General features: G+C 41.6%; 1 protein-coding gene across 5 annotated transcripts in view; it reads left to right on the top strand.

Moving 5' to 3' along the window:
- RBM33 (RNA binding motif protein 33) overlaps window positions 1-17,601 on the top strand; it is a 102,884-nt gene extending 85,283 nt beyond the window's left edge. For all 5 annotated transcript variants that reach the window (XM_080338882.1, XM_080338881.1, XM_080338883.1 and 2 more), the window contains 2 exons: window positions 10,598-10,686; window positions 10,884-17,601. In XM_080338882.1, coding sequence (XP_080195008.1) covers window positions 10,598-10,686; window positions 10,884-10,932 — 138 coding nt within the window. In that variant the 3' untranslated portion in view covers window positions 10,933-17,601. The remainder of the gene's footprint in view (window positions 1-10,597; window positions 10,687-10,883) is intronic.
- The last annotated feature ends 10,383 nt before the right edge of the window (window positions 17,602-27,984 follow it).

Genomic DNA, 27,984 nt, shown 5'->3' with positions numbered 1-27,984 from the left:
TTGAAACAGGTCAAAACCCCAAAGCGCCCAAGTGAATTTTCTCATGGCTGTAAATTAATATTTTCACTAGTGTTTGTACTCAGTGCTGTACAAAATGCAACTAGGAATGGTCAGGAGGCTCCAATACTGGAGGGATACTCTACTTGGTTATTTCCTCATTGTTCCTTTAAAATGTGTTTCATATAAGTGATTTACAAGGTGGAGTATAGAAGTGAACTGCTGGAGAGAAGAGTAGTGAATGGAAGAGCTCCTTGCTGGGTGGACTTTGGGACTTTCATGTGTGGGGACAGTAATGGAGACACAAGGACAGGACATGGCTGTGAGCAGGAAAAGAGATCTTGGGTGGTGCAGAGCTCTGGTCTTCTAAGATGAAGTGTGACAGCTTGGTGAACTGAAATAGGAGGGATTCGGGGAGATGGCTGTTGTGAGAAGGCTGCGCAGTGAGGAATTCTAGCCGCTGTTTTGAAATTAAGCAAGATGCCCAGGTTTTTAGCTGGTTCAGGTGGAGTTCAAGAGATAATGAGAGGGGAGAAAGGTGAGTCAGTTGTAGCTGACTCCATCTTTAAGATGTAATATATCCTGTGTTTAGCTGTTGACTATGCTAAACAAAACTTGCCCTAATGAGCTGAACTCTGAGACATTGTTTTCTTGAATTTTATTTATCCTGGGGGAGGGTCTGTCAAACTCATGCTGATTTTTTGCAATTGTAAAATAAATTTCTAATCTGAATCAGAACTTAAGGAGTTACCTTCCTGCCTGGATGGTGTCTTGAAATGACATGTACCAGTTATCCAACACCCAAATCCCTAGTTTAACCTAAAGATTCTTAAACTGTAGGACATGGTAAACAAGCATCTTGCTTCCAAGTGGTGTGCAAACAGAGCTCGTAAATCTGAATATTGCCTGTGTATCAATATTTGCTGCAGTCAAGATGTCAATGTGGGAGTGAGGAGGGGGAAAGGGAGACTTCCCCGTGAGCTCTCTGCTCTTTGACTACGAGGACAGATCGTGAGCACTCATCCCACCTGGTACAGGACCTCTGCTGTCCCACGTGGTACAGGACCTCTCCTTCATCTGCACCTTCCGTCCCGGTGCATCCGTAGAGCAACTGATCCCACGGCAGCTCCTATTTTCAAATATATAATTTGTTTCCTGATTTTGTTGCAGTGTGCTAATGCATTTTCTCAGGACAAGGATTTTTGCTGGCATAACAGAAAGTTTTAACCTGTTTATGGAAAAAGTCTGTAATTTATCAACGGGGAGGAAGAGATTACTTTGTTTTTCTGTGTACAGAAGGGTTGGATTTTTATTTTTAGCCTTTTTGTGTTAGTATGGTGATCGAGGTACAAGGACCTTGCACAAACCTGGGGAAGGGAAGTTGAAAAGTTGCCTCAGTTTATGACGTTCAGTGCTCTCAGCTTTGCCATCAGCTCACATTGAGGTGCTGGTTCTGTAAGTCAAGGTTTGGGAATAGCTGGGCATGCATAAGCAGATGGAGGAGACTTCTACAGTTGAAGTTGGAAATTCACTATTTTTTCCCTTCTCTACCCAGATACAGAGAAAATTATATTTTCTCTTATATGAGCTTTGAAATACCCTTTATTGCCTAGTCACTGAAAACTTCAATTCTCATCCTTGCTTCATTAAAGCTGCTCTGTTATTAACAGGAGAAAAAAATACCATTATATTCTCCAGATGCGGGATAGGAGAAAATCTTTCAGGCTTCAGGAGCAGCCCCTTAGTCACAGCTGCACTTTACAACTCAAACATGATTAAATTAACAGGAAAAGTTCTTTTCAGCATACTGTTTGCTGTAACACTCTTTCTGGGGAGGATAAGCTTTCAGATATACACAATGTACCTGCAGTAAAATCTGAGGGCTCAATCTAAAATAGTTACATACTATAAATAAAATTTTGCATTCCAAAGTGTTGGTAAGTACAGAAGATTTCTGAGCACACCACCAACATGGAGCCTCTTGGGGACCATGTGGAAGCAGTGACATTCAGTGCACATCCATCCAGAACCACTTGCTGAAGTAGATTACTAATAAGTTGCAAAGGTCATGGAAAATCTCAGCACGTTTGTTGGTGCTCTTGAATCCAGGTTTAATGTTTATATTGTCTAAAGAGGTTTGTGTTAAGCTATTTATTGCTACCTTCAGATTATTTCTTTTTAGGACAGTGGCAGGTAGAGGGGGATCATTTACTATATCTCTATATAATTTGAGTACTGAGTTATTGTTCTGTGGAGATGTTCTGTCATCTTTCGTCATATCTTCTTGCATGGTTGCAAACACAAAACATGAGTGCAAAATCTTAAGTATTGCTTTGTGAGGATTTAAGAGCATAAATTCTGATGTTAAAAACAAATGGAGATGTAGAAATACTCAGCAAACTCCAGGGTTATATATCAGAGGTGATGAGCACGTTGGGATTGTAGGTGTTTTCTGAGTAGTTTTACAAATATGAATTTTACTCTGATAACATAGTCGTTTCTGGTTGTAAAAGGGAAACCCAGTTGCTTTGTTGATGTGCTTCTCATTACTTTCTTAGAGTGACAGTGCTACCTAGTGCTCAGTTGGGGTAAAGACAGCCATCTGCACTGGCTGTGTTCAAAATTGCTGATTTATCTTTAGTTCAAAGACGTGTCAGTATGACAAGTTCCCGGAACACGAGTGCTCTTGCAGGATCAGCAGGGCAGTTCTCCATGTGACACGGTGCACAGGGCTGGCGTGGTGACCTCTGTCGTCTTCCTACCTGTACAAACATTTTCAGCTGCTGCAGAAGCTGTGGGAGCAGACCTGGGCAGTCCCGCTCCTTCCTTGCGGCTGGAGGAAGAGAAGGAGCAGCTCCAGAATGGTCCATAATGTTCAGTGTGTGAGCTGGAGATGCCATTGCAGTGACAGGACATCCTTCTCATCTCATCTTGCATATGGAGATAGAGAGTTAAGTGCTTCTAAAGGCAGATAATAGAAAGTCAAAGGTGGAAGAAAAGCAGGAGGGAGGGACAGGGTGAGGAAGAGATCAGGTGCAACAGCTGAGGATAAAATAAATACATTCTGTCCCAGCCTTTGTGCCTGTTGATAATGGGTAGAAAGTGTTGCTCCCAGGAAAGATGCTTCAGGTGTCAGGAGACTGAGGATAAATAAATGTGTCTGCATTTATTGGTGGGAGGGAAGAATAAGTAGAATCTGATATTTTTTAGAAAGTACCTGCCGTGCTGCTGTTCAACTTGTTTGAACAGGTTGGGTCAGAGCAGATTGGGTCACCCACTGGAGATGATGTTGGAAAGTGAGGGAAGTTTACACTTTTTTTGCATAGACCCTTTTTTAGCAGCTTTGTCTGGACTGCCACTGCCTCTCCTAATCCCAAACCAACCAATGAACTGAGTGTACATGTCCATTGGCTTCAGGGAAAAAAATAAAATAAGGAAGGAAACTTCTGTTTCCCATATGTCTCCTATAATTGAAATGGGTGCTTGCTCCAGTCTCACTCCTGGCTGTTTGGTTTCCATCTCCCAGCGCTCTGTTATCTCCCTTGTAACTTCCTCCTCTCTGTGTAACCTCTGAGAGTTTTGGTGTCAAAGATACTTGCTTTCTGCAAGAGATCTCTTGCTTTCTGCTCATGGATGACCTGCTGCTTGTCTCGAGGCTCTTTGTTTTGCAGTGAAGCTTAACTAGAGATTATCGCGCTGCTATGGTCATACAGGCTGTTTCAATATTATTTTCACTGAGATTGTAAAGACGTAGATTTAATTACAGAATGTGTGTAAAGGAGAAATTTGAGGGCAGTGTAGGTCTGCAGGTCCAAAGAAAAGTGCAGAGGGAATGGTCCTTCTATGATATTCATGCTTTAGTCACTGGTAATAGCTCAGCTGCAGAAAATTTATTTTTGTTTTATTTTATTTTAGCTGTTGAATTACTTAGTATGTTTTAAAGCAGTTGTAGACAAACTCTAAATCAAAAACACGAATGGTCATGAAATATTGGTTGATTGTTGCATTTTCCATTCAGCACAAGATCTGCATCTTCCCAGTGCGATGCCTAAGGAAGCAGAAAAAGGAGATAACCAAGATCAGCGTGAGCTCTGTGCTGCCTGAATCCTTTCCATATAACATAGGCCTTCTCAGCCTAAACCAGTTTTTGAAGCTGAGAATGTGTCAGAATGTAATCTCTGTTCTGCAGAGCTGAATGGGAACATGCCCAGAAAACCCCTGATCTCAGGTTGATCTCGGGGGGTGCTGTGCAGTAGATTTGTACGCCCGAATCTGTAAAGTAACCAGTTGTTTGAAATCCCTTGGAAGTTATTTTGTGTATTGTCAATCCTTTACACCTGAGTGGATCCGGGAAGGGGTTTTCATCCTCTGGTGAACGTCTGACTGGGTCAACTGAAAGAGAAGATGCGAATGAAGTTGTTTGCTCAGAGCTGTGACATTTGGGAGGATTGTGATATTTAGGAATTCATGCTAGGAGGAGGTTCCAGTGGAGCACAGTGTGGCAGCAGGGGGATCTCCCGTGGAGGAAACGTGAGTGTCCTCCCATTAAGTGGGAAGTCAAGCGATGCTGGGTGGAACCTGCCGGTCTCTGGAGGCAGCGCTGCCTGGCTGGCCATGTCCTACCTCCCCGACCAGCCTTTGGCATCCTGCACAATCAGTAGGTAACAAAGTAATACTGAATTCAGATCAAATTCCTAATGAGACATGATACTTTGGGAAAGACAGACTCATATTTTTATCATCATAATGAAGATTGTAAGACTAAGGACTACTTTACTATGATGTATTCTTTGAAAATGAGCAAGCAGCTGTCATTGGTAGCATATGAAGACCTGTCTGATGCTCTTGGCTTCTTTTTTATACTACCTCAGTTCTAAAACGAACACACTGAAATGCTTTTTCAGAAATGCCTTTAATCTGCGGTACTCACTGTATCCGAGCGTTATGGACAGGAGGATTTAACATATATTTGAATGTGTCTGCCTCTAACATAGTTATGCTTCTAGTACGGCATTGCTCAAGCCTTAAAGTGTAAACCAGAAATCATATAGAATCTATAAGGAAATTAAAAAAAAAAAGAACAAACAGCCTACCACCAATAATAAGAATGTATTTGAGTTGTGGCACTGGCTCTTAAGGGCTTGACCCTGGGACAGATCACTGACAGGGTCCCCTCTGGCCATCCCTGGGGCACTTTTGGAGATGGGGTGGTAGAGGAGTATTAGCACCTGTCACCAAGGACTGGTATTTTTGCAGACTTGCTGTAGGTCCATCTGTCTTTGTTGATTCAAATGACGGATAAAGTATTTTCTGAGCAAACCAGAACTTTGTAAATCTTGACCATGTTAAACATTGCCAAGCAGAAATCTTTTCTTCAGGATTAAAAATTGTGCTTCCTACTAATGGTCATGCACTGAGCATTTATATATATATTTTTTTCTCTCCGATCTATATTTTTTCTTACCTTACTTTGGCAGTGGTTTCCCCAGCCTCTTGATGCTATAGTTAGTTCTTTCTTCAAGGTTCTTCATGTGGTGATTTGTAGGAGAGACATCTGTAATTTCATGCTACACATAGAAGTTTTAGCAGCCATTGAGGTTGGTAGTCCAAAAATTAGACTAAATTGCTTCCTTTAAAATAATGTCATTTCTGTTCTTGAAATTAGACATTAAGTAAAAACTACCAAACAAACAAACCCTTTGTTTCTGAGCATGTAGTAATTTCAGCCTGATGTCATTTAACTTAAAAAGTAAACCAGATCAATAGATAAAATGTACAAATACTAGATTAGTTGATTTAGTTATATATTAAATCATGCAAAAAGAACTTTTGTTCAGTGAAACTTTTGTTTAACTTGTTAAAAAGTCTTCAGAAATAGGCAATATGTAAAGAAATCCCTAAGGTTCATATGCATCCTGATATATAGTGTTGGAAATAAAGTTTGATATATTTTGGGAAACTAAAATTGTGTTGAAAACATTATAGGTTAGCATCTGTTTTTGTGCCAGGTTGACAATAGGTAATGCAGTACTTCAGGTATTACTTTAAAAGTAAAAGATGAATGCTTGCACATGTACAGGTTTTTACCTTAGTGATACATGTTGGACAGTGGTACCAGTAATTTTGGAAGCTTTTTAGGGCATTCTTTACAAGTAATCTGGCTAATACAGGGGTAATCTGTGATTAAAAACAACAGCTTTCTAGGAGATGGTTTCAAGATCGACTTGTAATGAATGTGTGAACACTCAGGCTGTCCTGAGAATGTTATGGATGCTAGAAATACTGAATTTTAGCAGTGAAAGTAATGACTGCCAAATTATTCTAAGAAGTTGGAAAAATTAAGGATATTAAGCTAATGAGGTGGTATAATTAATATATGCAGAATTAATTTTATATGTGTTTCCCTAGCAGGTGTATTTGGAATAAAAAAAAAAATCAGAAACTAGTGAAGTCTTTAAGATAATGCCTTGAACAACATTTTGAGCTAATTAAATTGCACAGGTTACACCAAAAAAAATGTGTTTTCTTCAGACCGTTGCTGTTAACATCATCTAAATGCAGGATCAGCTCTAAACTGCGTATCATCCTGAATTCAGGAAGACAGAAATAATCCAGTAGGATGAATATGGGGTTGTTTTACTTCAGTTTTGCACTGAAGTGGAACACTAGTTTGTATTCCCAGCCGATAACCCATCTGCTCAGGGTGGGAGAGCAGCAGCTCGGGACCTCCACAATCCATCAAAATCAGACCTGCTTGTTCTATGCCTGACAATCAATGTTAAGCGTAAAACTCGGGGTTCAAATAGTCATACAAATAAGTAGATGTTGTCCCAAAATCAGAACGTAATTTTTCAGACTTTTGTTAGCAGGATGAATAGTGTTCACATTTGTAAGTTACGATGGATGAGGATTAGAAAGCACAATGTTGATTGTGATTCACCTTGAGATATTTGAAATGTTTGTCGGCAAAGATTGATGATGTTTCAGGCTACAGTATTTCAGGCTGTGGTGTTCATGTCAAAGTAACTTAGCTTAGTAATTGCCTTAAATTTGTTTCTTGTTTAAACAAAACCAGGACTTTTTTTATACCTAAATAAGGTGCGTATACCTAATATACCTAAACAAAGTGATTCTGCATCATTTTCACTGCCATGGTTTGTGTGTTGTGGAGGGTAAGAACTTGAATTAAAACACTTTGAAGTGATTTTTTTCTAACAGTTTCCAACTGGAGATATGGTGCTTGTGTACCATTGATTTATTATTCCATTTCGTAGTTCTTAAGTCTCTCTTGTTAAAGCACAGGAATGTGTAACTGAAGTAGTTGAGAAGACCCTGATGGTAGAAGTTGCAGCTGTACCCATGGGCTGTGTAATGGGTGCTGTTTAGGATCGGATGGGTTGGCTTTTGGTTTCAACAGTTGTCTGTGTTGACAAGTGAAATTAAATCTTATGAAGATGCTTTTCAATAGATTTATCCAAGAAATGATGCCTTGTGATCAAAGCAATTGAGTATTAAAATTAAAATTTATTTAGAGCTTTGCAATTTTTTTTTTGCTTTGGAAAATAAGGCAGTAAAACGGTGTAAGAACAGTCTGTGACATAGTATCCAAACTAGTCATTTAATACAATTTATTAGTTCTTAGGAAAGTATAAGTAAATTGTCTATAAGATTTACATGCTTTACCTAATTTCACTAATAAGTCTGCACTACACCAGACTGCCTTCCTTTAGTCAATTTTTATATGTTAATTACTGAGCAGTTTCTTAATAATTTATCAATATGGGTATATAAACTCAAAAATCACATTTTACTTTTGTGCATCTCAAGAATATTAATGCAACAATAGCTTATTTATTGTGGGAAAAGTCACTACATGCAGCTCCTCCTCTTGAGCTGATCACAACAGGGCTCTGGAGCATAAAGCATTGGGAGAATGTCCCGTGGTAGCTGAGCGAGACCTGAAGTTGTTGTGAGGGTCGGTGTCCGCAGGGGCCTGGAGGTGGTTCAGGAGAGGGGACAGCAGCAGGTGACAGCAGGACAGGCAGAGTACAGCCCAAGGGATGCATCCTTGGGTTCTTTCCAAACTCCTCTTGTCCTACTGGTCTCTGAAATACTCATCCTCTCAGTGATTCAAACAGGTTTTTCTCATATTAGAAGTTTCAAGCTCTTTGAAAGGAATGAAAGAGCCAGATTTACTTCTCTTGGTTTCTTTTTTTTTTAATTGTAGTTCAGAGATTTTTTTTTTTTTTTAATTCTTACAAGTCTCTTGTTTCTAAATTTCATTATTTAATGTCTATGGTTAATTCTTTGTCTTCAAAACTTAGTCCTTAGTAGTAGGACTTACTTAGTCTTTAGTCCTTTTTTAGCCAGAAAAGTGGTGTCAAGAGATTGTGTGTTAGATCCAGTTCTATAAATCATAATAAAGAGACATCGGTCAAGGAGGAGAACACAAACTTCAGCAGCTCCTTCACCCACTCCAGCAGGTAACTAACCTCCAGGAGAACTGAGCTTTGCCCAAGGTCCTTTGCTGGTGCTTTGTGTGGCACGACCATATTCTCTTTGGTAAAAGGTGCTTAACCTTGTCAAGAGCTTCCTGATTTTAAAAAAATATATATCATCTGTCAAGTGTTTTGGTTTTTTTTAAAAAAGATAAATCCCATTCCTACCAGCTCAGAGACTAAGAAGTTGCCGTGACTTAGCTAAACTTCTCTTTCATAGCACCTTTCCAAAAACTATACAGTGCAAATAACCCACTGAAGCTTATCAGGTTTGTTGAATCCTTTAACTTTTCCTCAACTTTGACTTGGAAATCGCAGGAGTGATGGAAGTATTGAACTTCTGTGATTTTCCTGGCAAGAAGGAAGTTTCCTGTCAATTACAAGAAGGTGCAAAGTAGCTGTTGCCAAGATGAATGACTTAAATCACTGATTGATAAGTTAGAGAGAGAGCCTGGAGCTGAATTGTCAGGTTTAGAAATGAAGAAATGTGATTACCAGGTACCAGGGCTCTTGTTAAATAAGCATCATATCGACGAGAGTCTCACCTGTTCATAAAAGATATAAGTAGGCCATTTTAATAGCAAATTTCATCTGGGCATTTGACATCTTGCTTAAAATGCTGCATTAGATTGAATGAACAGGGAACACATAAGTTGAATTAAAAATTCTTTCACTGAGAGTTCTCAAAGTATGTCACCCTTAAAAGTATCAATAAGTGGGGTTCTTTGTCATTTCCCAAGTAACAATTGTTTGTGTAACAATGTGTGGTAGCTTTTTTAGTAGTCTAGATGATGATAGAGTTTTTTTGCAGGTGAAATTTAAAATCCTAGGGGGAGGATTGGACTGGATGATCTTTTGAGGTCCCTTCCAATCCTTGACATTCTATGATTCTGTTAAACTGGATGCTGAATGAGAACAACTCTGTCTTGAACGTGCTGGAGCGTAGGCCATTGAACATCCAAAACCTGCTGTGAGATCCTGGAATCACTGTGACATGGAGCTTTAAAATTACTGTTGAAGCCTTTAGAAGATCTGTTTTAACTGAGCTACTGTGAAATCTGTGGCCTGTGTTCCCAGGCAGTGGGATGACAGGATCACAATATTTCCATCCTGAATATTCTGTGATGTTGAATACCTGTTGTGTGTTCTCATAGATTGTTGGACATGCACATACTTCATGTGTAAGAATTAATCGTCTTGAATTTAAGTGTCTTTTTGAAAAATACGCTGTTCTAACTGAAGTGCTAAAGAAAGTATGAACTGTAACCTCAGAAAGTCAGATAACTCCTTACTGCCAAGGCCACAGAACTGCACTCAAAGATCACCATGGCATTGCCTGGACTTCTCCTGCTGCAACAGGGAGCAGGGACATAAGTTCTCCAAAGCCCTGGCTGAGGCACGCTGTAGTTTTGGAGACCTCCGTGTGACACAGGGGTTTTCTGATAGTTGCACTATTGTGAAATGCAGCTCTCCCGGCATGGGAAGCACATATCCCATGGACTTGCGTGGGTAGCTGTGTGTTGTGTGGTTTCCTGTTACTGGGAGGACTTGGAAGTGGTGACTGAAGCCATCTCATTGGCATCATGTGGTTGTTGGTGTCTGTCAAAAGCTAGCTGCATGTTTTTGTTAAAATAGTGTGAGGAGACACAGTCTAGAGGTCAAAACCTGACACTTTTTTCCTGTTTCTGTCCTGTTGAACCTGTGGAAAGCCCCAGCCCTTTAATGTGCATCAGGTGAATGACTCCCAGGCGCTCTTGTGTGTAGCTGAGCTCTGCCTATTGGAATATTTCTCATTCAGCTGGAGGGAGTTTGGCTGCAGGGTTTGGTTCATCTGTATGGATGGAATTGCAGAGCTGTTGCCTTTGATTAACCATTGATAGGTCTGGGTTTTCCAGTTACTACAGTTGCTTCATGCACCAGCTCAAACACCTTGAGGTGGGTTCCTGACTGCAGTCTCAGAAGCTTGTTTCCATTCCAAGGACACCATTAACTGTTCCTGAGAAAATAAATACAACAACATTTCAATGGGTTTGATGCAGAATTGGTTTAAGTGGAGCTTTAAGTGAATGCTAAAACCATATTTTGGCTTTTTGTCTCTGCAGAGTTTACAGATGCTTCCTCAACAGCGGAAAGCCATAGCAAAATTTAAGGAGCCAGCACATGCTTTAGCATTTCAACAGAAATTCCACAGGTAAATAATTAAGTGCTGCTGCTGCCTCGGTTCCTTCCCCTTCCTTCAAAAGATTAAATCAGTCTCCTCTGCTCAATGTTTCTCTTAAGCCATTCAAGCATCTGTTTATTAGTGACCTTCATAGAACCTCCTTGTCTGTTCTCCAACCTTAGAATCAGTTTGAGTACCAGGTTTAAATTTCTTTTAACTTTTAACAGGCACATGATAGATCTGTCCCACATAAACGTGGCACTGATAGTTGAGTGATGTCTGCTGAGAGAAACCCTGACACTAATGGAAGCGTATTGTGGAGCTACAGGAGACACAGGGGCAAAACCATCCGGTTGTGGGACCTTTCAGCTTTAATTGCTCTGTTGAACTACAGAAGGCAACAAGATGTCCTGCAGAAGAGCTGAACTTGAGAGGATCTGCAAAGGTGGAATTTCTGTTCGGTTGTTCGCATTCTGTTGTAACCACATGGAACTACAGATATTTTTTCAAAATGCTTTCAATGCACGTAGATACTGTTCCTCAAGATCCTACTGTGTGACCACAGTGACTTGACAGAGAACGTTTACATCGAAAGATTTAAAAACTCTCTTCATAGCAAAGAATATTTGATAATGGTTGCTCTTATCTTCAGCACGAGGTATTTGAATGAAAACTCACTTTTCTAAACAAAACACGTTAGTTATGTTGTATATCTGAGAGCACAGAAGGTATTCTCGCATAGATTTAAATGTGATTTACTTCACTGAATAGCAGTATGCTGAGAAGCTTTGGAGGTGACACTGGAAAACTGTAGTTTCAATCTTTGTAAATATGTTAAGTCTGTCTTTGCATTTTTCTATTCCACCACAGACTTCCATCTTCTCCTTCTAATTCCCCTTATTCCATAAAAGCCCGTGTAGGAATAACATTGTTGTATTTTCCCCTGGTTTTTAAAAACAAGGATCTTTGCCCTTCAGTAGCATCATGGGGTAGTAAACTCCGAGTTGTAACTAGGTTGTTTTAAATGGCGTTGCCAGATACAAGAAAAAAATAAACATTTAGTGGCTCATTTCAAAAATGTTACACAGAAGAGTGACGCATTCCTAATAGTTCTTTTTGGGGCAGCGTTTCATGATTGTCTTATGCTTTATTTTAATTAGTTTTTTTTCTTTGAGATTTATTTTGTGACTAATGCTGAACCATAAGAAACCCGTAACTGAAAGGACTTGGTTTGATGTGTTGTTCCCGATACATACAGGACTGTAAGGACGTTGTGAATCTGCTGGTGAATGTGGCAGTTCCCCAAAATTATGTGCAAACATTAAGGAGCTTACATTTTATTCAAAGTAAAATTCGTAGTATTTCCTTTTGGTTAGAACCATCTAGATGGTGTTGCCAAAAGAACAGTTTTTTTCAGTTACTTCTGAATAAACTTATTAAAATGTCATCTTTATATTGGATTCCAGTTTTTATGAACATTTCTTTAGTTTTTAGACTCTGAGCTTTTGCTTCATCCGTTATTTTAGGAGTACTTTTAAACACTCAATCTACTATATGAAGGGGGGGACTTATAGAAACCTTATAGGTTTGTTACCTGACTGACTGCAGAAGAACACTATTGGTATGTAATGAAACAGCTGTGAATGGGTCCAAAATAGGCATGGAAGGATGGACTAAGCGAGTTTATAGTAGCATAGATCTTTTTTTTTTCTTAAAATTTAATGGTAACCAAGTCATAAAGACCTAATTGGCTTTATTACAGTTTTGGTCCAGATTTTCCATTAAGTAGAAGTTACTGAAAGTAATGATCGAATAATAAATGCTGTCAAAAGACTTCTAGATAAAACTACTCTTTGTTCATTGAAATAATACAGAATAATGTGTTCCTTTGGAAATATTTGCACTGGGGAAAGAAAAAAAAAAAGGATACTCTAAGATCATTTACAACTTAGTGATGAGGTGCAGCAACTTCATGAGTATTTTTACGTGGAAGTGAGTTTTACATCTGTCTGTATAGCTCCCCATTTATGCATAATGATACGATATAGCACAATTATTCTACAGAAAGTGCTATTAGCGCTTCAGGGTTGACCCAAGTCCAGGACAGAGAGTGAGTGGCAGGTAGGAGGTGCCTGGTGGGAGCCAACCCTGAAGACTCCTGCAAGGTGACATGTCCCATGCTGGTCAACTCCTCACGCCGTGAGCACTGGGACCCCTACGCTGCCTCCTCAGGTTGTGTCATCTTTACTTTTAAGAAATAAATAAGTACCTTTAAGACGAGTCATTAAACAGTTATTCATCCCAGCGTTAGAGTGCAGCTTTCTCTGTCATGAGAAGGATGGGGAGACGTCTCGGAGCAGAGCAAGAGTAGTGCGTGTCTGGAAATCTGGGTGATATGCAGCCACCAGACAAGCCAGCAGCTGAGTTCAGCAGTAGGAACATCTGCAGTTGATCAGCTGTCCTGTCAGAAGCAAGTGTTATTGGGGTTAGAGGGTTTCTTGGAGCCTGAGAAATATGGATTTGATTCAAAAGTCAAAGAAGTTTGTAGAAAAGCTCCTGCTTTGGGTTTTGAATCCATCCCAAAGAGGCTGACATTCAGCCAACTCAAGTTTTAACAATTTTTATTCAGTTGGGTTTTTAATTTTATTATTTTTTTTTTTTAAGAGACCAATGTGCAGCTTTGGAATAAAGACATTGCCTTAGATCTATTTAAATGTAGGAGGCAACATAAGCAATGCCTGTGGAATGACCAGATTCATCCCCTTTCAGGGTGTTTGCAGGAGATGTTGTTTGTGCGCAGGCAGAGAACGGGCGGATCGCTGGGGGTGATTTAGCTGCTTATTGCAGCACCTGGGTATCTTACTGCCTGCAAACATACTATATGTATGTATGTCTATATGCATTTTATTATACACATACATACACACACCCTGTGTTGTCACCGTCTCTCTAATATCTTTAAAAACTCGGTAGCAAAAGTAGCAGTTAGGTGAGTCATTTGTTAAAATGTTTGTGTTGGTTAGTTCTCAAATCCTAACTTGAACCTTGGCAATGATGAGTTTGGATAATACAGCTCTTTTAGATCCATTTGCTGTCCCCCTCCAAAAAAAACCCCAAGGGAAGTAGAGGTAAAGTCAGACAGACGTGTTCTTGCCATGTTCTCTTTCAGCACATAGTTAAATCTGAACACCTTAAGTTCATTTTCTTGGAAGATCTGTTGCAACCATTATCTTGTTCTTTCTTTATCATGCGTTCAAAATACGATGCAAAATGACAAAAAAAAAAGACAAAAACGGCATTTAATGTAGTATGTACATATTGACCTTTTAAAATTAAAATGTTACTCAAAGTGCTTACAGTCAAACACATCTTAGCAATTTGTTAGTTTTTTGTGTTGTCTTATATAAGTTTAATGGATACAGTTCCATACATGTTGATGTGTTTTTGTGTATATCTTCAAATTTTTATAAAGATGCTAGTAAGCCAATACATATATCCTGATCTGTGTATTATTTGTTCACAGTTTTTATTAGCATAATTTTATAATGATTTTAATAGGCAAGTTCATTAGGTGGTTATATGGAGCCAACTTTTTTTTTTTCAACTTATTTTGTTTTTGTCTTGAGAATTCACTTTATAACTAATATTTTGCCTTGACTAAAAGATTGGATTGGCCGTATGATCTGTGGTACTTTAATAGAATGTTTTATTATTTTTTATTTATTATTTTTTAATTAAAAAAAAAAATCTCTGTCCTTTAACCTTCAAGGGGAAATACAGTGCACTGTCAGCCCAAGACATGAGATTTCTAGGTTCGTTCCATTGCGCTGTACGAGTACAAATTAGGTCTGTCGTGTAATATTGTTCTCAAAGGTTTGGAGTATTTTGGTTGGACACGTAACTCAAGTTGGTCGTATAACACGTTGGTTCATCGCAACGCGAGTGGAGGCGGCACGTGTGGTGTCTGCTGGAGGGATGTGCGGTGGTGGCAAAGCTCGGTGGCATTGACAGGAGGACAAGTCTGTAGCGAATGTTTATGTAATGGCAGAGAATAAATTTAGACAGGGATATTGTCCTTGGCCAACATTCATCGCCAATACGACTTCACAAAAGAAGAGTAAACACTGGCACCCCCTCTCTAAAATATCTTCAGATACATAGTTTATTCCCCAGTTTAATTCTGAAGATTCACTTCAGATTTCCAAATTTCTGCTAAAAAGTCCTTCCAGCCATTAAAATGCTGAGTAGACTGAGCCTTTAAGCTCTTTAATGTTAGGATGCAAGGACATAGACGAGATATTTTTTTATAAATCAGAATAACCTTGAGGGTTTCCATTGTTTTTCCTTAACATTATCAAGCTGTTTGGAATACCAAAAAACCCTTTTATTTGGTACTGAATTTTTAATATTTTTTTTAAAAAACATGGTATATTTTACCTGTTCAGCTACAAATTGTGCAGTTTTCCCCAAAGCTGCTGTAGGTGCTTCCTATAGTTCCCCAGGGTAACTGCGTGCCTGTCTGTGTGTGTGGGTGCGTTGCCGTATAGCCGGGGTGCAAGGGTGGGTGGGAGGGTGCGGAGTTTCATTTTTTGGGGGTGTTTTTTTTGTTTGCGTGTTTTTTTGTCTAACTCAGGAGATATCCTGGATTCGTTCCTGGCGTAGATTGTGTTGTTCTTGTCCTTCGCGTGGTGCTGTGTATCTATGTGGGTTGTGATACTCAAGGGTAGAAATCTGGCTGCACCTGTTCACTGTCAAATGGGCATTTTTGGTTCAGAGAGACATGAACCTTTTTAAAATATATATATATTTTTTTGCTTTTTATTTTTTTTTTAGCAGCATGTTGGATGAGAAGTTAAATTAAACAAATACTGAACAGATTGCAGAAAGTTAGCTCTATTATAAAGGTCATTTAGGGTAACATAAGGCTTTTATTTCAGTGTTACCTTAAATCATGCCTTAACCTCCGTTTAACTCAGAAACATAATATTTGAAAGTACTTTATCTTCAATTATTATCAAATCCTAAGGATTTTATGTAAGGTTTTTTTGTAACCTGATTTTTAATCATGGAGATGACTTATTGTCCACATAAGCCCAGGGTCTTGTGTACAAAAACACTGATTCATATTGGATCCTTACGTCTACCAGCTTCTGGTACAATATGGTTGGGAAGGATCATTTTGTTCTTTATAATGCTGCTTTTTTCAAGGTTGGGTATTTTTTTTTTTACTAAAAACACACCCGTTTTCTACTTCTGTGCTTATTTTGGTGGAAAGTATGGTCCTTATTGCACTAAAGAAAACCTCAAGGGGAAAGTTCATTTCAGTGGGTCTTATAGGTGCCTGTGTTGCTTTCTCACTTCTTGGTTGGATGCACTGATTTTTCTAACTAACTGGAAATGGGTGTTTTTATATACACTGTTTTTCAACAGGTTACACTGCTTTTGTTTAATGTAGCAGCACTCGGGTTAGGTGATTTTTACCATTTAAATAATTTTAAACGATATTACAGATTAAGAATGTTTTTGTAAAAGAACCTCTGTACAGTTGAACGTGGCTGTATCGCAGTGTCGTGTGTAGTCACTTGGAAGATCACAGTTTAAAACAAGCTGCTGTATTCATGTTCCGTTCGGTCAGTGGTTCAGGGTTTGCTTTCTGTGCATCTGATGGTTTTTAACATGCATTGCATTTGTTTCCTGGTGTCTGTCAGGCTGACTTTGGAACTTTACAGTTTTACTTCTCTTCATGTAATAACAAAAACATTTTTTGCAGGATTTCTTTTGCAGGCAGTGAAACGTCTTTCAGCCCTTTAACTTCTAATTGATACACATTTTCACTTACAGCGAAGACAAGATGCTAACGCTCATTTATTCACTGCTGATCTTTTGTGCCATTGCATGTGATTTTTGTTGATACAAAGTGCCATTAGAATAAGTCAGCTTTCTTTTTGTCCTGTGGTACCCTTTGCCTCTACCCCATGCTTTAGCTCATTCCCATCTCATCTGCCCCCATTTTTCCACTCCCATGTTTATACCCTTGTTACGTTCCTGTGCTGTTGGCTCTGTTTACATGCCTGCACCTTTTCCTATCTGAATGCACAGCATTCCATCTCTTGCTCTGTCTTCTGTTCCAATAGCTCTCTCGAGGATACCAGGAACCTGGATCTCCCACCCTGAAAGCCCATTGCGCTGCAGTTTTGCAGATTTTGGTAAATAAAGCTCAGGTTGCTTTCACAGGTGTCACACCTTGGGAGATGCCGCACATCCCAAAGCCCTGGAGAAGCATCACTTAACTGTTTTGCTTTGCAGTTTTACCTGTGTTGGAGAATTAAAACGTTTTATTTACATGCTCTAGTGTTTGCGGCAAACCAGGCGAAACAGGATTAACAACTCTTTTATCCTTTTCACTTTTTCAGGAGTTCTGTTCTTGAATTCAGTGATAGTAATAGCACTTTTGTTTTATTACCACGTAGAAATACGAACACTGTCAACCACAATTCTACCTCCTATTACTATTACTGAATGTGATCCTTCCTAACCTGTAAAGTCTTAAACACTGCATATATTTGGGTGTTTTGAGAATCACTTCAAATGTATTGCTCTAATCTGGATTGCAGAGTTTGTTTATTAGCAGTTCAGGATATAAATTCAACAGCCGACTGTATCATACTGACTCCACTGGGGTTCGTCTGCCTCATGCTTTCTACAGCATCATCTGCACAAAGTGTTTACTACTGATTTCTTAAATGTAATACTGAACTATATCAAATCCTCTGCTTGCACAAGAGATCTTTCTGTCATACCTGTTCAAGTGAATGTAAAAATGGAAACACAAAGATGATCTCATGTACAAGGTTTTTTTTTCACGTGTAACTCCATGTTTAAAATGTCAATGTGTAAATATATTTATTGTACCTAAAACATGTCAATAAATCTTGATCTTTATTATGTTTTGTCTGTTGTCACTTGATGTACAACTTGAACTTCAAACTTGTCAGAAAAAGCTTCGCGTATCATATTCTTTTACATTATTTATTAGGGTAACATCTCTGGGCCGCTGCTTTTAAGTCAGCATTGTAGTGCGGTGTTCTTTCAGAGCCAGATGGGAAAACAAGTGACGGAGGATACATCAGTGGTGGTAAAGGGGGCTGGTGCTGGTGCGAATATTCAGGGGTTCCGGAGGCAAACCAGGATCTCACAATATGGGTGTAGGAGGAAAACTTGTGAGTGTAGAAGCTTTTTGGCTTCTTTTCAGCTGTACTGACATGTCTGATAAAAGATGTCTACTTTCAAATATTGCCCGTCTTAATTTATGACATGAAGAGGTGCTCTCAGCAGGCTCAGTACGGTCACCATCAATTATATTCTGGACACAATTATATCAACATAATTAAAGCTAATTCCACTGCCATATTATACATCACGAAAAGAGGTCAGAGTTGTCCGCCTTGCACTTTGTAGGGTTTTTTAATAGTATGTTAAAGTTATTCACAAACACTATTGCCATGATATGGCAAGCCTGTGATCCAGGATGGTCCCTTTACAGGAAAGCATCACTAGTGTATCACGTCATTCCTGGGGGCAGATCTGAAGAGAGCATGGTTACCTCGGATGAGACCAATGATACTCCGAGTTGCTTGTTTCTGCTTGTACCCTGATAGGGGACAGACAACAAGACAAGGGGTGATGGTTTTGAAGTAAAAGAGAGGGGAGATTCAGGCTGGAGATGAGGAAGAAATGTTTTACAGTGAGGGTGGTGAAGCACTGGCCCAGGTTGCCCAGGGAGGTGGGGGGTGGACCATCCCTGGAGACATCCCAGGCCAGGCTGGACGGGGCTCTGAGCAACCTGAGCTGGGTGAAGATGTCCCTGCTCATGGCAGGGGTTGGACTGAGTGAGTTTTGGAGGTCCCTTCCAAACCAAACTATTCTGTGATTCTATGACATTAGTGACCAGCAACACAGTGACCTTAGAAAGCTCAGCAAGGTAAAAAAGAAAGGCCTCTGATGCAGTGATACTGACAGTGAGCAATGTATAATAACCATCTTTACTTAAAAAGTTCCAACTTGGCTTTCAACATGTGATTTTTGTTTTGAATTAACCCTAAGAACACACTGTAAATATCCATCCACCTGCAGCATTGCCTGTTCCACATCTCCTCTACAGAAAGCTCCAAACATAAGCAAACCTTGCCAAAAACCTTCAAAACCCAAACCTGGTGAGTTCTATCTCCTTGCTTCTTTGTATGTTCTTTCCCTGCCTCTGGCAGTCTGCAGTTTTGGGGCACGAATTGTGGTTTAGTGAATCTGATGCACCACTGAGCACAAGATTCACTCTTGCAATAAACTGAACAGGTTAACTATTGCACGGCATAGGGGAAAAACAATGTCCCTTTTTCACAGCACAGGTTAGGATCGGGCATATGGGTCCATGTGGTCTTTAGAAGTTAAAATCTCCAGCTGATGAACTGGTAAAACATTTAAGAGAGAGAGATTTGTTGCGAGTTGAAAGGCTGACAACTGCAAAGTGATGGAGGAAATCAGTGGGGCTAAAAACTAGTTATTGAAGGGGACAGAAAGGGAGTGACCAAGGGAGGTACAAATCAACCTTTAAACTAAAATTTTAAGATGCCTAGAGAAGTGCTTTGAAAATTGGTCTTGATTTAGCTTAATTAATTTATAATGATTTGTGCAGAAAGAGTTGGAGTGTGCTCACCAAGCAAATGAGGGAGGGCTTGGATGAGGAGGAGGATTTTAGAGGAATTGCATGAGCTAGAGGATTAGGATAATAGAGATGAGATTAAATTTAATCTTGCAAAGTGCAAGACCATGTGCTCTGGTATTAATAAATAAGGATTTTTGCTGTAGAAGTCAGTGAAAAAAGAGAAAGACGAGTGAATTAATCGCAGATAACTCATCTACAGATGTGAACTGTGAGAAAGAAGCTGACCGCCTTTTTAGGATGGATGGGTCAGGCACTTCCAGAATTGAACTATTAACGTGTACGTGCAGTATGAAGATCTAGTGCTGAACTTCAAAACAACAACCCAATCGACCATCTCTCTACTGCCCTAAGTAGAAACCCCATTGTGAATATTTATTTTAGGGAGGTTTTTTTTTCAATGATTCAGCTATCAAAGATTTTCTCTGCTTTTGCTCTACACATTCAGCCTTTCAAAGACCAGGGCTTAAGCTACAGAAAACATCCTTAGATGGGTTCAATGAGAATTGACTGGTCACACGGTGCCACTGCTCCTTGGTTTCAAATGTCAATTCTGGTAACTGCTGAATATACATTAAATATTTTCACCCATCCATGCTGTTTTGAAAAGGTCCCAGGGGAAGGAACGCCTTCAACTGGTGAAGAATTAAAGATGCTGACTTAGCAAAACTGTTCTGTGCGATGTGGTCAGTGCTGGGGATGCTGTGGGGAGGACTTGGGAGCTGGGCATTGCCATTTCTTCTCATTCTAGTCCCCATACTCCATGGATTGTTAGGAAATTAACAACCACTTTTCATTAAGTTACTGAAGAGAGGGTTCTACTTTCCTAAGAAGGATTTTAAGACAACAGCAAGAAGATGGACTAAATAGCACAGCAGCCTTTTCCGGCCCTGTTTTCTTGGGTTGCAAACAAATTCAGCTGTGTCTTCTGAAACTTGGATATTCCATACAGCACCATACAACCTGCACTTGCAGCAAAACTGGTAAGAACAGAGGGAGAGGGTTTTGGGGGCCTTTTTTCCTTTATGCATCTGCAGTGAGTCAAGTACACAACAGAGCTCTGTGCCTTTCGCAGCTTTAGTTAACGTAGATCCCCCTCTGCAGGGCTGAGAGCTGTGGAAATAGCTAAAACCTTTGAGGAAAAAGGTCAAAGGCAGCTCTTCCATTTGTTTTGACAGAGGTCAAAAGGTTTTCAGGGCGTCAGGGTGCCTGGCTGCTCATGGCAGAGGAGGCTGGGGTGTCCCCCTGTGTTTTCCAGCAAAAGACAAATCACAGGGAGCTTGGGCACCTTCTCAAGTACGAATCGTCTGTTTAGCACCACACAGAGCAAAATGGTCAACAAAGGGCAACAAAGATGGTGAAGGAAGTGGAGCATCTCCCTTATGAGGAAAGGCTGAGGGAGCTGGGGCTCTTGAGCTTGGAGAAGAGGAGACTGAGGGGTGACCTCATTAATGTTTATAAATATGTAAAGGGTGAGTGTCAGGAGGATGGAGCCAGGCTCTTCTCGGTGACAACCAATGATAGAACAAGGGGTAATGGGTACAAACTGGAACACAGGAGGTTCCACTTAAATATGAGAAGAAACTTCTTCTCAGTGATGGTGCCAGAGCCTGGCCCAGGCTGCCCAGGGGGGTTGTGGAGTCTCCTTCTCTGCAGACATTCAAACCCGCCTGGACACCTTCCTATGTAACCTCATCTGGGTGTTCCTGCTCCATCAGGGGATTGCACTGGATGAGCTTTTGAGGTCCCTTCCAATCCCTGACATTCTGTGATTCTGTGGTCCTGGTTCAGGCATCATATGGTGCTCTCTGGGTAATATTTATGCTGGTAGCAACGGCTGGCACCAAGTATTTTGCACACAGGCTAAATCTGTTTTGCTGACATAATCCAATTGTTAAAGATGTAGAATATCTTTCTGAAATCTAACACCTTAGGAAAAGCTGTTGGAAAATCAAATTACAAAACACACTCTGAACACTTGTCATCTGCATCCTTGTTACTTTGTGCTTAGATAGGTCTTTAATAAAACAGGGTCTGCTGTGAATTTGCTCCAGGATGGATTCAAAATTTTTCAGCAGATATTCAGTGGCTCTGATATCTGTCTATTCTTTGTCACTTCCTAGCATTTGTTTTTCTTTTTCTTATTATTATAATTATAATTATTAACTTTATTATTGAAATTGGGACTTATGCAAACAGCAGCTGGATGCAAAATCTGGGTCCCAGAGAAGTAACCAGGATTTGGTTGATGGAGCCCCAGGTGCTGTTTGAGAACCCCTGCATTGTAAATATGCCATTTTCTATTTCTAGCCTGGTTTTTTGCATGACAAATCCATCTTGGAAGCCAAACCCCGCTTAGCTGAATTAGGAGATAATTTCTTTGTATACTCTTCATCTTAAAGACTGCCACAGACTGGCCTCTCTACACAGCGTTACCTCTCTCATTCCTATTGCTATAAACCTGTTTAAAGGTGCTAGCTTATTGGAAAGTGTTTTAATCCACTAAGGTGAGGAAAATTCACATATCGCATCAAAACAGGGAAGATGGGGTTGTTCCCAGGTCTTCCCTGTATTACGGTTAATCAGCTGTATCCAGGGGGAGGATGCAAGTCGCCTTTAATGGGGGTGAGGAGCAGGAGGGATGTAATCATCCCTCATCAGTGAGACCCTCAATCACTGCACTTCAGACAGCTGGGGGCATGTAACCTCATCTTCATTTGAAAATTTTAGTACCTTTTCTCTTAGCTGCTTTCATTTTATGCCTTTTTTTTTCCCCCTCAAATTTTTATGATTTTTTTTTTTTTTTTAAAAAAAGGAGAATTTATGGTCGAAATGGCAGAGACCGTGTGAAATGTGGAAGAGCTAAAAGGCTGTCACGACGGTAAATGAGGCTAAATGGTTCTCTACCACCAGCTGTTGAGAGTTCAATGATTGAGTCTAACTGACAAGAAATAATTAGCCCCTCTCAGAGAGGTGAAATGGGTCCTCACACTGTGAATGCAGCTGATGAAGGGGCCGTCCCAGGAGAAGGCAGCATCCTTGCCGACAGTTTCTATGCCTACACATCTCAGCTGCTTAAACCCCTGCAAGCATCTTGCGCTGAGGTTGTTGTTGCGCAGGGTGATGTCCTTCAGTGACTCAGCACGTCTGTCCTGTCTTTCCAGGCCCAGGGAGATTCAAAAACTCAACACAACATCTTCTTGCGGGGATGAGCCCAGAGCCAAAATATTTCTTGCGTTATTGATTAAAACTGGCGACTATCTCTTAGCCCTTTTTATTTCAAAGCAAGAGCCCGGTGTTTCTTATTGCAAAGATGTGCATTAGGATCTAAAAGCACTTTTGGTTTTTTTTTTCCTTATTTCCTAATCAATTTCAGGGAACAAACCTAATGAGTACATTTGTTTGCAGGCTGGAAATGGTGAATAGCTTGACTTAGATCTGGGAAGTAAAGGGCTTGCAGAGCTCCAGCACAAAACCTGCATTCTCACAAATCACACTGAAGCCAGATCCTTTTTCTTTTTAAACACAAATCAAAACCTAAATATTTTGCGTACGCAAGAAGCATGAAATGAGACACAAAACTAAGCGTGATCGTGGTGGCTTGAATGCCACTGTGTTTCTCTGGCTTTATTAGTTATGTTACTGCATTGAGGATCTAAACACTTTTGATATAGCGAAACAGATGACTACATTAATTATTACTGTGCAAGAGCCTGTCCAGGGGTTGAGTGGGTCCAGAGAAGAGCAACACAACTGGTAAAGGGACTTGAACATAAGACCTATGGGGAAAGGCTGAGGGAGCTGGGGTTGTTTAGTCTGGAGAAGAGGAGGCTTAGAGGTGAGCTCAGCACTCTCTAGAACTACCTGAAGGGAAGTTATAGCCAGGTGGGGATTGGTCTCCCAGGCAGTCAGCAACAGGACAAGGGACCATGGACTTCAACTCTGCCAGGGGAAATTTAGGCTGGATATTAGAAAGAAATTCTTTACAGAGAGAGTGGTCAGGCATTGGAATGGCTGCCCAGGGAGTTGCTGGACTCGCCGTCCCTGGAGGTTTTTAAACTGAGATTGGACATGGCACTTAGTGCCATGATCTAGTAAACAGACTAGAGTTGGACCAAGGGTTGGACTTGATGATCTCTGAGGTCTTTTCCAGCCCGGTCGATTCTGTGATTCTGTGCTGCATTCTGCCCAAGCAGCCCCAAGTACCATCCCAGATGAGCTCAGGAGGATGCTATGGCCGCAGCCTGGCAGCGCTCTGTCACCATCACTCATTTCTTTGGAAGATGGTGGCCATGGTCACCAGATGGCTGCTGTGAGACACCATGGTGCAAACAGGGCTTGGTGGAGCCTCAGCAACAAAGGAACAACTCAGTGGGGCTTTGCATCAGCCTCTGCTTCATTACTCCTCTTTTATGTGGCTGTGCCTGATGAGACTCTGGATTTTGAGGTGAGAATGTCACCTCTGATTATCCCAATAAATGTCCAAGGCCTCAGGGGTTTTAACAGGCCATTTAGTGCACAGGCAGCATGGATGTGATCTTGATGAGAGGTGCACCTTTTAATGGGAGCTGCTGCCTTCTTAGCTTCTTCTCTCTTCTTCATCTCAGAAGGAGATGGGGTGATCATTGGTGACAAAGCAGCATGCAAGGGACAGCCGAACCCCATGGCCACGCCAGTGACAGCCCCTGGCCAGCCCCCATGGTCTTCATCAGAGGGTACATCTCCACAAAGCTGGAGGAGAGCAGCCACAGCATCCTCTCCCTGCTGCACTGGTGGTGTCTCTCCATTTTGGTAGGAAAGGAGCCACCCGTTTTTCTTCGCTGGAAAAGGGAAGGGTTAAGAAATGTATCTGGGAGCTGCTGCATCCTTGCTTTTTCCTCTTCTCCTGTTGGAATGGTTAATCAAGGTGGGGTGATTTAGTGGGCAGAGAAATTCTTGTTTTATCCAGAATAGCATAAAAAAATACCCCCCAAAGCCCAAAACTACCCCAAAAGAAACAAAAAACCCCACCCACAAAACCAGCCAACACACCAAATTAAAAAGGAAAGAAATCCCCAAAACCAGGAAAGGACTTCTGTCCTTCCATCCGCCACCAGTGGTCCTGGTCACCAGTGGATGCCCTGTGGCTCTCCCAGCTTCACATGCCTGCTGAAAAATAGACATTGAGGACATGAATCAGGCCCAAAATCTCCAGCTCAGGGGGGCCGGCGGCAGCGTGAGGAGTCAGGTGAAGGTGATCCTCACCTCAGGGATTGAGAGGAGACCTGAGGGAAGGTGAAGAGAAACCTTCAATGTCAAAGCATGGTCCAAGGGACCAAACACTCTGGTGCAGAGACAAATAGAAAGAAATGAGTTTTCCTGCCTCCTAGAAAAAGCAAGTGGTTCAAGGTTTGCTCTTCCTCAGCCTTTTTCCTTTGTTCCCAGCTGCTTCTGTCCTTTCTAAAAATCTCTTTATCAAGCAAATGAAGGGGTTGGGGTGACAGGATCCCCCTGCACACAGGCCTGGGCAGGGTTTGGGCCATGATGCACCAGGAAGGCTCAGCCAGAAGGGAGACATGGGTCACATCCTCACCATACTCAGAGTGTCCTTCAAGCCCCATCTCCAGAAGCCATTTCATCAGCACCCACCTCCTTACTGGCTCCTGCCCATGAGGTCAAGGTCTTGAAGGCAAATGTTTTGAAACATCAAAAACCTGAAAGCAAATGAAACAATCCCAACATGCTCTATTCAAATCCCCTGGGTTTTCATTGTGGAGCAGACAACTAAAGGGATAAGAACCTCCTCCATGAAGGTGGTATTTAGTCACAAGATATTGGGGTTTTCTTCCTGAGAGAAGGTGTGAAGTTACCTGTGACAAGCTGCACAAAAGCCAAGCTTCACAAAAGACCTCGGGTTTTTTAAGTTTCCTGATGTTAGCGAGTGTATCTTAAAGGAAGATGTGCCAGTGTGAGAGAGAGATGGGGAAGGACTGCTGCCAGCTCTCTAGAAAGCATTAAGAAAGGTGATTTTTGGCCCTGGTTGCATTGACTCATGCTCGGCATGATGGTTCAAGGGCTTTTTTTCTTCCTCAGCCCTGTAAAGTGCAAAGAATTAAGTCTGGTATATGTCCTCCAACCACAACTTTGCCCATTCTCAGCCCAACAGTTCTTGATGCAATTCCCACAGACACAGGGAGAAATTCTGCCCCCAGGACAACATCTCCTCCCTCCTTTCTCCTCTGACCTCTTCATGGGTGGGCAATGGGATGGGGGGAGCCCCAGCCCATCTGGGAAGGGGTTCCTCCATCCCAAGAAGAGCCTGAGCCCGTCTCTAATCCATTTTGTATTTTAAGTGCTTGCCATAGAATCATATAATCATTTAGGTTGGAAGAGACCCTCAGGATCATGGAGTCCAACCATAACCCAACTCTAGCACTAAACCATGTCCCTAAGAATGCCTTTTAAACCCCTCCAGGGATGGTGACTCCACCACTGCCCTGGGCAGCCTGTTCCAATGCCTGACAACCCTTTCTGGGAAGAGTTTTTTCCTAATATCCAACCTGAACCTCCCCTGGTGCAACTTGAGGCCATTTCCTTTCATCCTATCACTTGTTACTTGGGAGAAGAGACCAACTCCCTCCATGCTCCAAGCTCCTTTCAGGCAGTTCAGAGATCAGAAGGTCTCCCCTCAGCTCCTGTTCTCCAGGCTGAACCCCCCAGGTCCCTCAACTGCTCCCATCACACTTGTGCTCCAGACCCCTCACCAGCTTTGACTCCTCCTCTGCACTCTCTCCAGTACCTCAATGTCCTTCTTATGATGAGGAGCTCAAAACTGAACACAGGATTCAAGGTGGGGCTTCACCAGCACTGAGTACAGCAGCACAATCACTTCTCTAATCCTGCTGGCCACACTATTCCTGATCCCTTCCCATCCCTCCTCCTGCCTCTACAGTGAGATTTCACAATGGAGGGACATAGACCCATATGGAGCAGTGTGGCTGGGCAGGCGCGTTGCCAAGGCCACTGTAGGGGAGTGATGCTCAATGTGGTGTTGGTCCTGCTGGAGCTTTGCCTGCTCATGCCAAGCCCAGAAGTGCCAGGAGAGGGGTCTGGCAGGGGCTGGTTGCTGAGATCCATGTGGTGGTTGGATGGGCTGCCCAGGCAGGCAGGGAGAGTGAGACTGCATTTCCCACAGGAATATGATTCTTGTGCCATTATGAGAAACACCCTAGGGAAACACAAAAGAAAAAAATGCAAAGAGACACTTGTTGCAGCTTTAGACAATATTCTCAGAGAACTGTTTTTAGCATGTGATTTTGCAAAGGGCACAAAAAAACCTTCAGTCAGACTGAGCCAGAGATGTAACAAGGCTCAAAACCCATATAAAGGAACTAATTACAAGGGGGTTGTGTGGTTTTATTCCTTGGGATTTTTGTTTGGGGTTTTTGTTGTTTGTGGTTTTGGTTGTTTGGTTGAGTTTTTGTTTGCTTGTTTGTTTTCCGCTGGCATCCCCAGCAAGGTCTTTAGCCAGAAGCATAACAGGCAAGGAAGCAACCAGCTCTTGGAAATGCAGCCCACTGCAGCGTGCAGTGGTGGGGAGGCTGCTCCTTTCAGGACACATCTCCATGCTGCGGGGTGGTGACGAGCCAGCGATGCTCATGCCCCATGCCAGGAGTTGGGCAGCTGTGACTGCAGAAGACAAGCAAAACACCAAGGGAAGCTGGTTACTGGGGTTCTAGGTGACAGCAGGCTGGATCCTGGTGACCTGTGTGTGAGAGGTGGCCAGTTTGAGATGCTCATCCAAAGTAATCCTGAAGAAAACATTCTGCTTGCCAAAAAACTAAATTAATAACCCCTGCATGCCACCCCGTGATGGCAGGAGAGCTCAAACCCCCAAACACAGGGACATCCAGGCTCAGCCTCATTCCCCATTCTACCCTCACTTCCCACTACTGTGGGCTGCACCCATTGCAGGTGTTTGCGCCCTCCATCAGCATCCTTGCTGTAGCTGAAGGAGGCCACTGCAAGATTTGTACATCTGCTGTACTTTTGCTGGGTTTTTGCCTCGGGAGAGAAGGTTTCCCAAGCTCTAGTGTCAACCTTGGTGATGGAAGCAAGGACTTTGCTGTAGGCATCACTGGAAACAGTCACAGATCTGCTCCAGGCAGGAAATCAAAGTAGCAGATTTATCGGGGAGATCAGACAGAAAACAATACAGGGTGTTTTAAAAAGGTGGACCCAGTTTCAAAGCAGTACATTTTGCAATGGCAACATGTTATAATCACACTAAAATTTACAAATGGTTTAATGAATTAACAAGTTTTAGTAACCTTTTAATAAATGCTCTATGTTCCCTCCACCTACTGTATGGACAACATCAAGATGATAGTTGAATTCATCCCGAATGCCTCTCAAAGTGTCTTCTTGCACTGAGGTCACTGCTGCCGTGATTCTGTTTTCGAGGTCATCCAGACTAGTCACTAATGGTGGCACAAAACCGCCGTCTTTGACATATCCCCACAAGAAAACATTGCAGGGTGTAATCTCTGGGGATCTTGGGGGCCAAGAGTGTAGCACCAAGTCTTGGGGTCCCATGCGACCTATCCAAAGTTGAGGCAGCATGTCATCTGGAA

Source organism: Nesoenas mayeri (genome assembly GCF_963082525.1).
Source record: "Nesoenas mayeri genome assembly, chromosome: 2".
NCBI classification, from domain to species: Eukaryota; Metazoa; Chordata; class Aves; order Columbiformes; family Columbidae; genus Nesoenas; species Nesoenas mayeri.
This window is presented reverse-complemented; position numbering and strand designations above follow the sequence as displayed.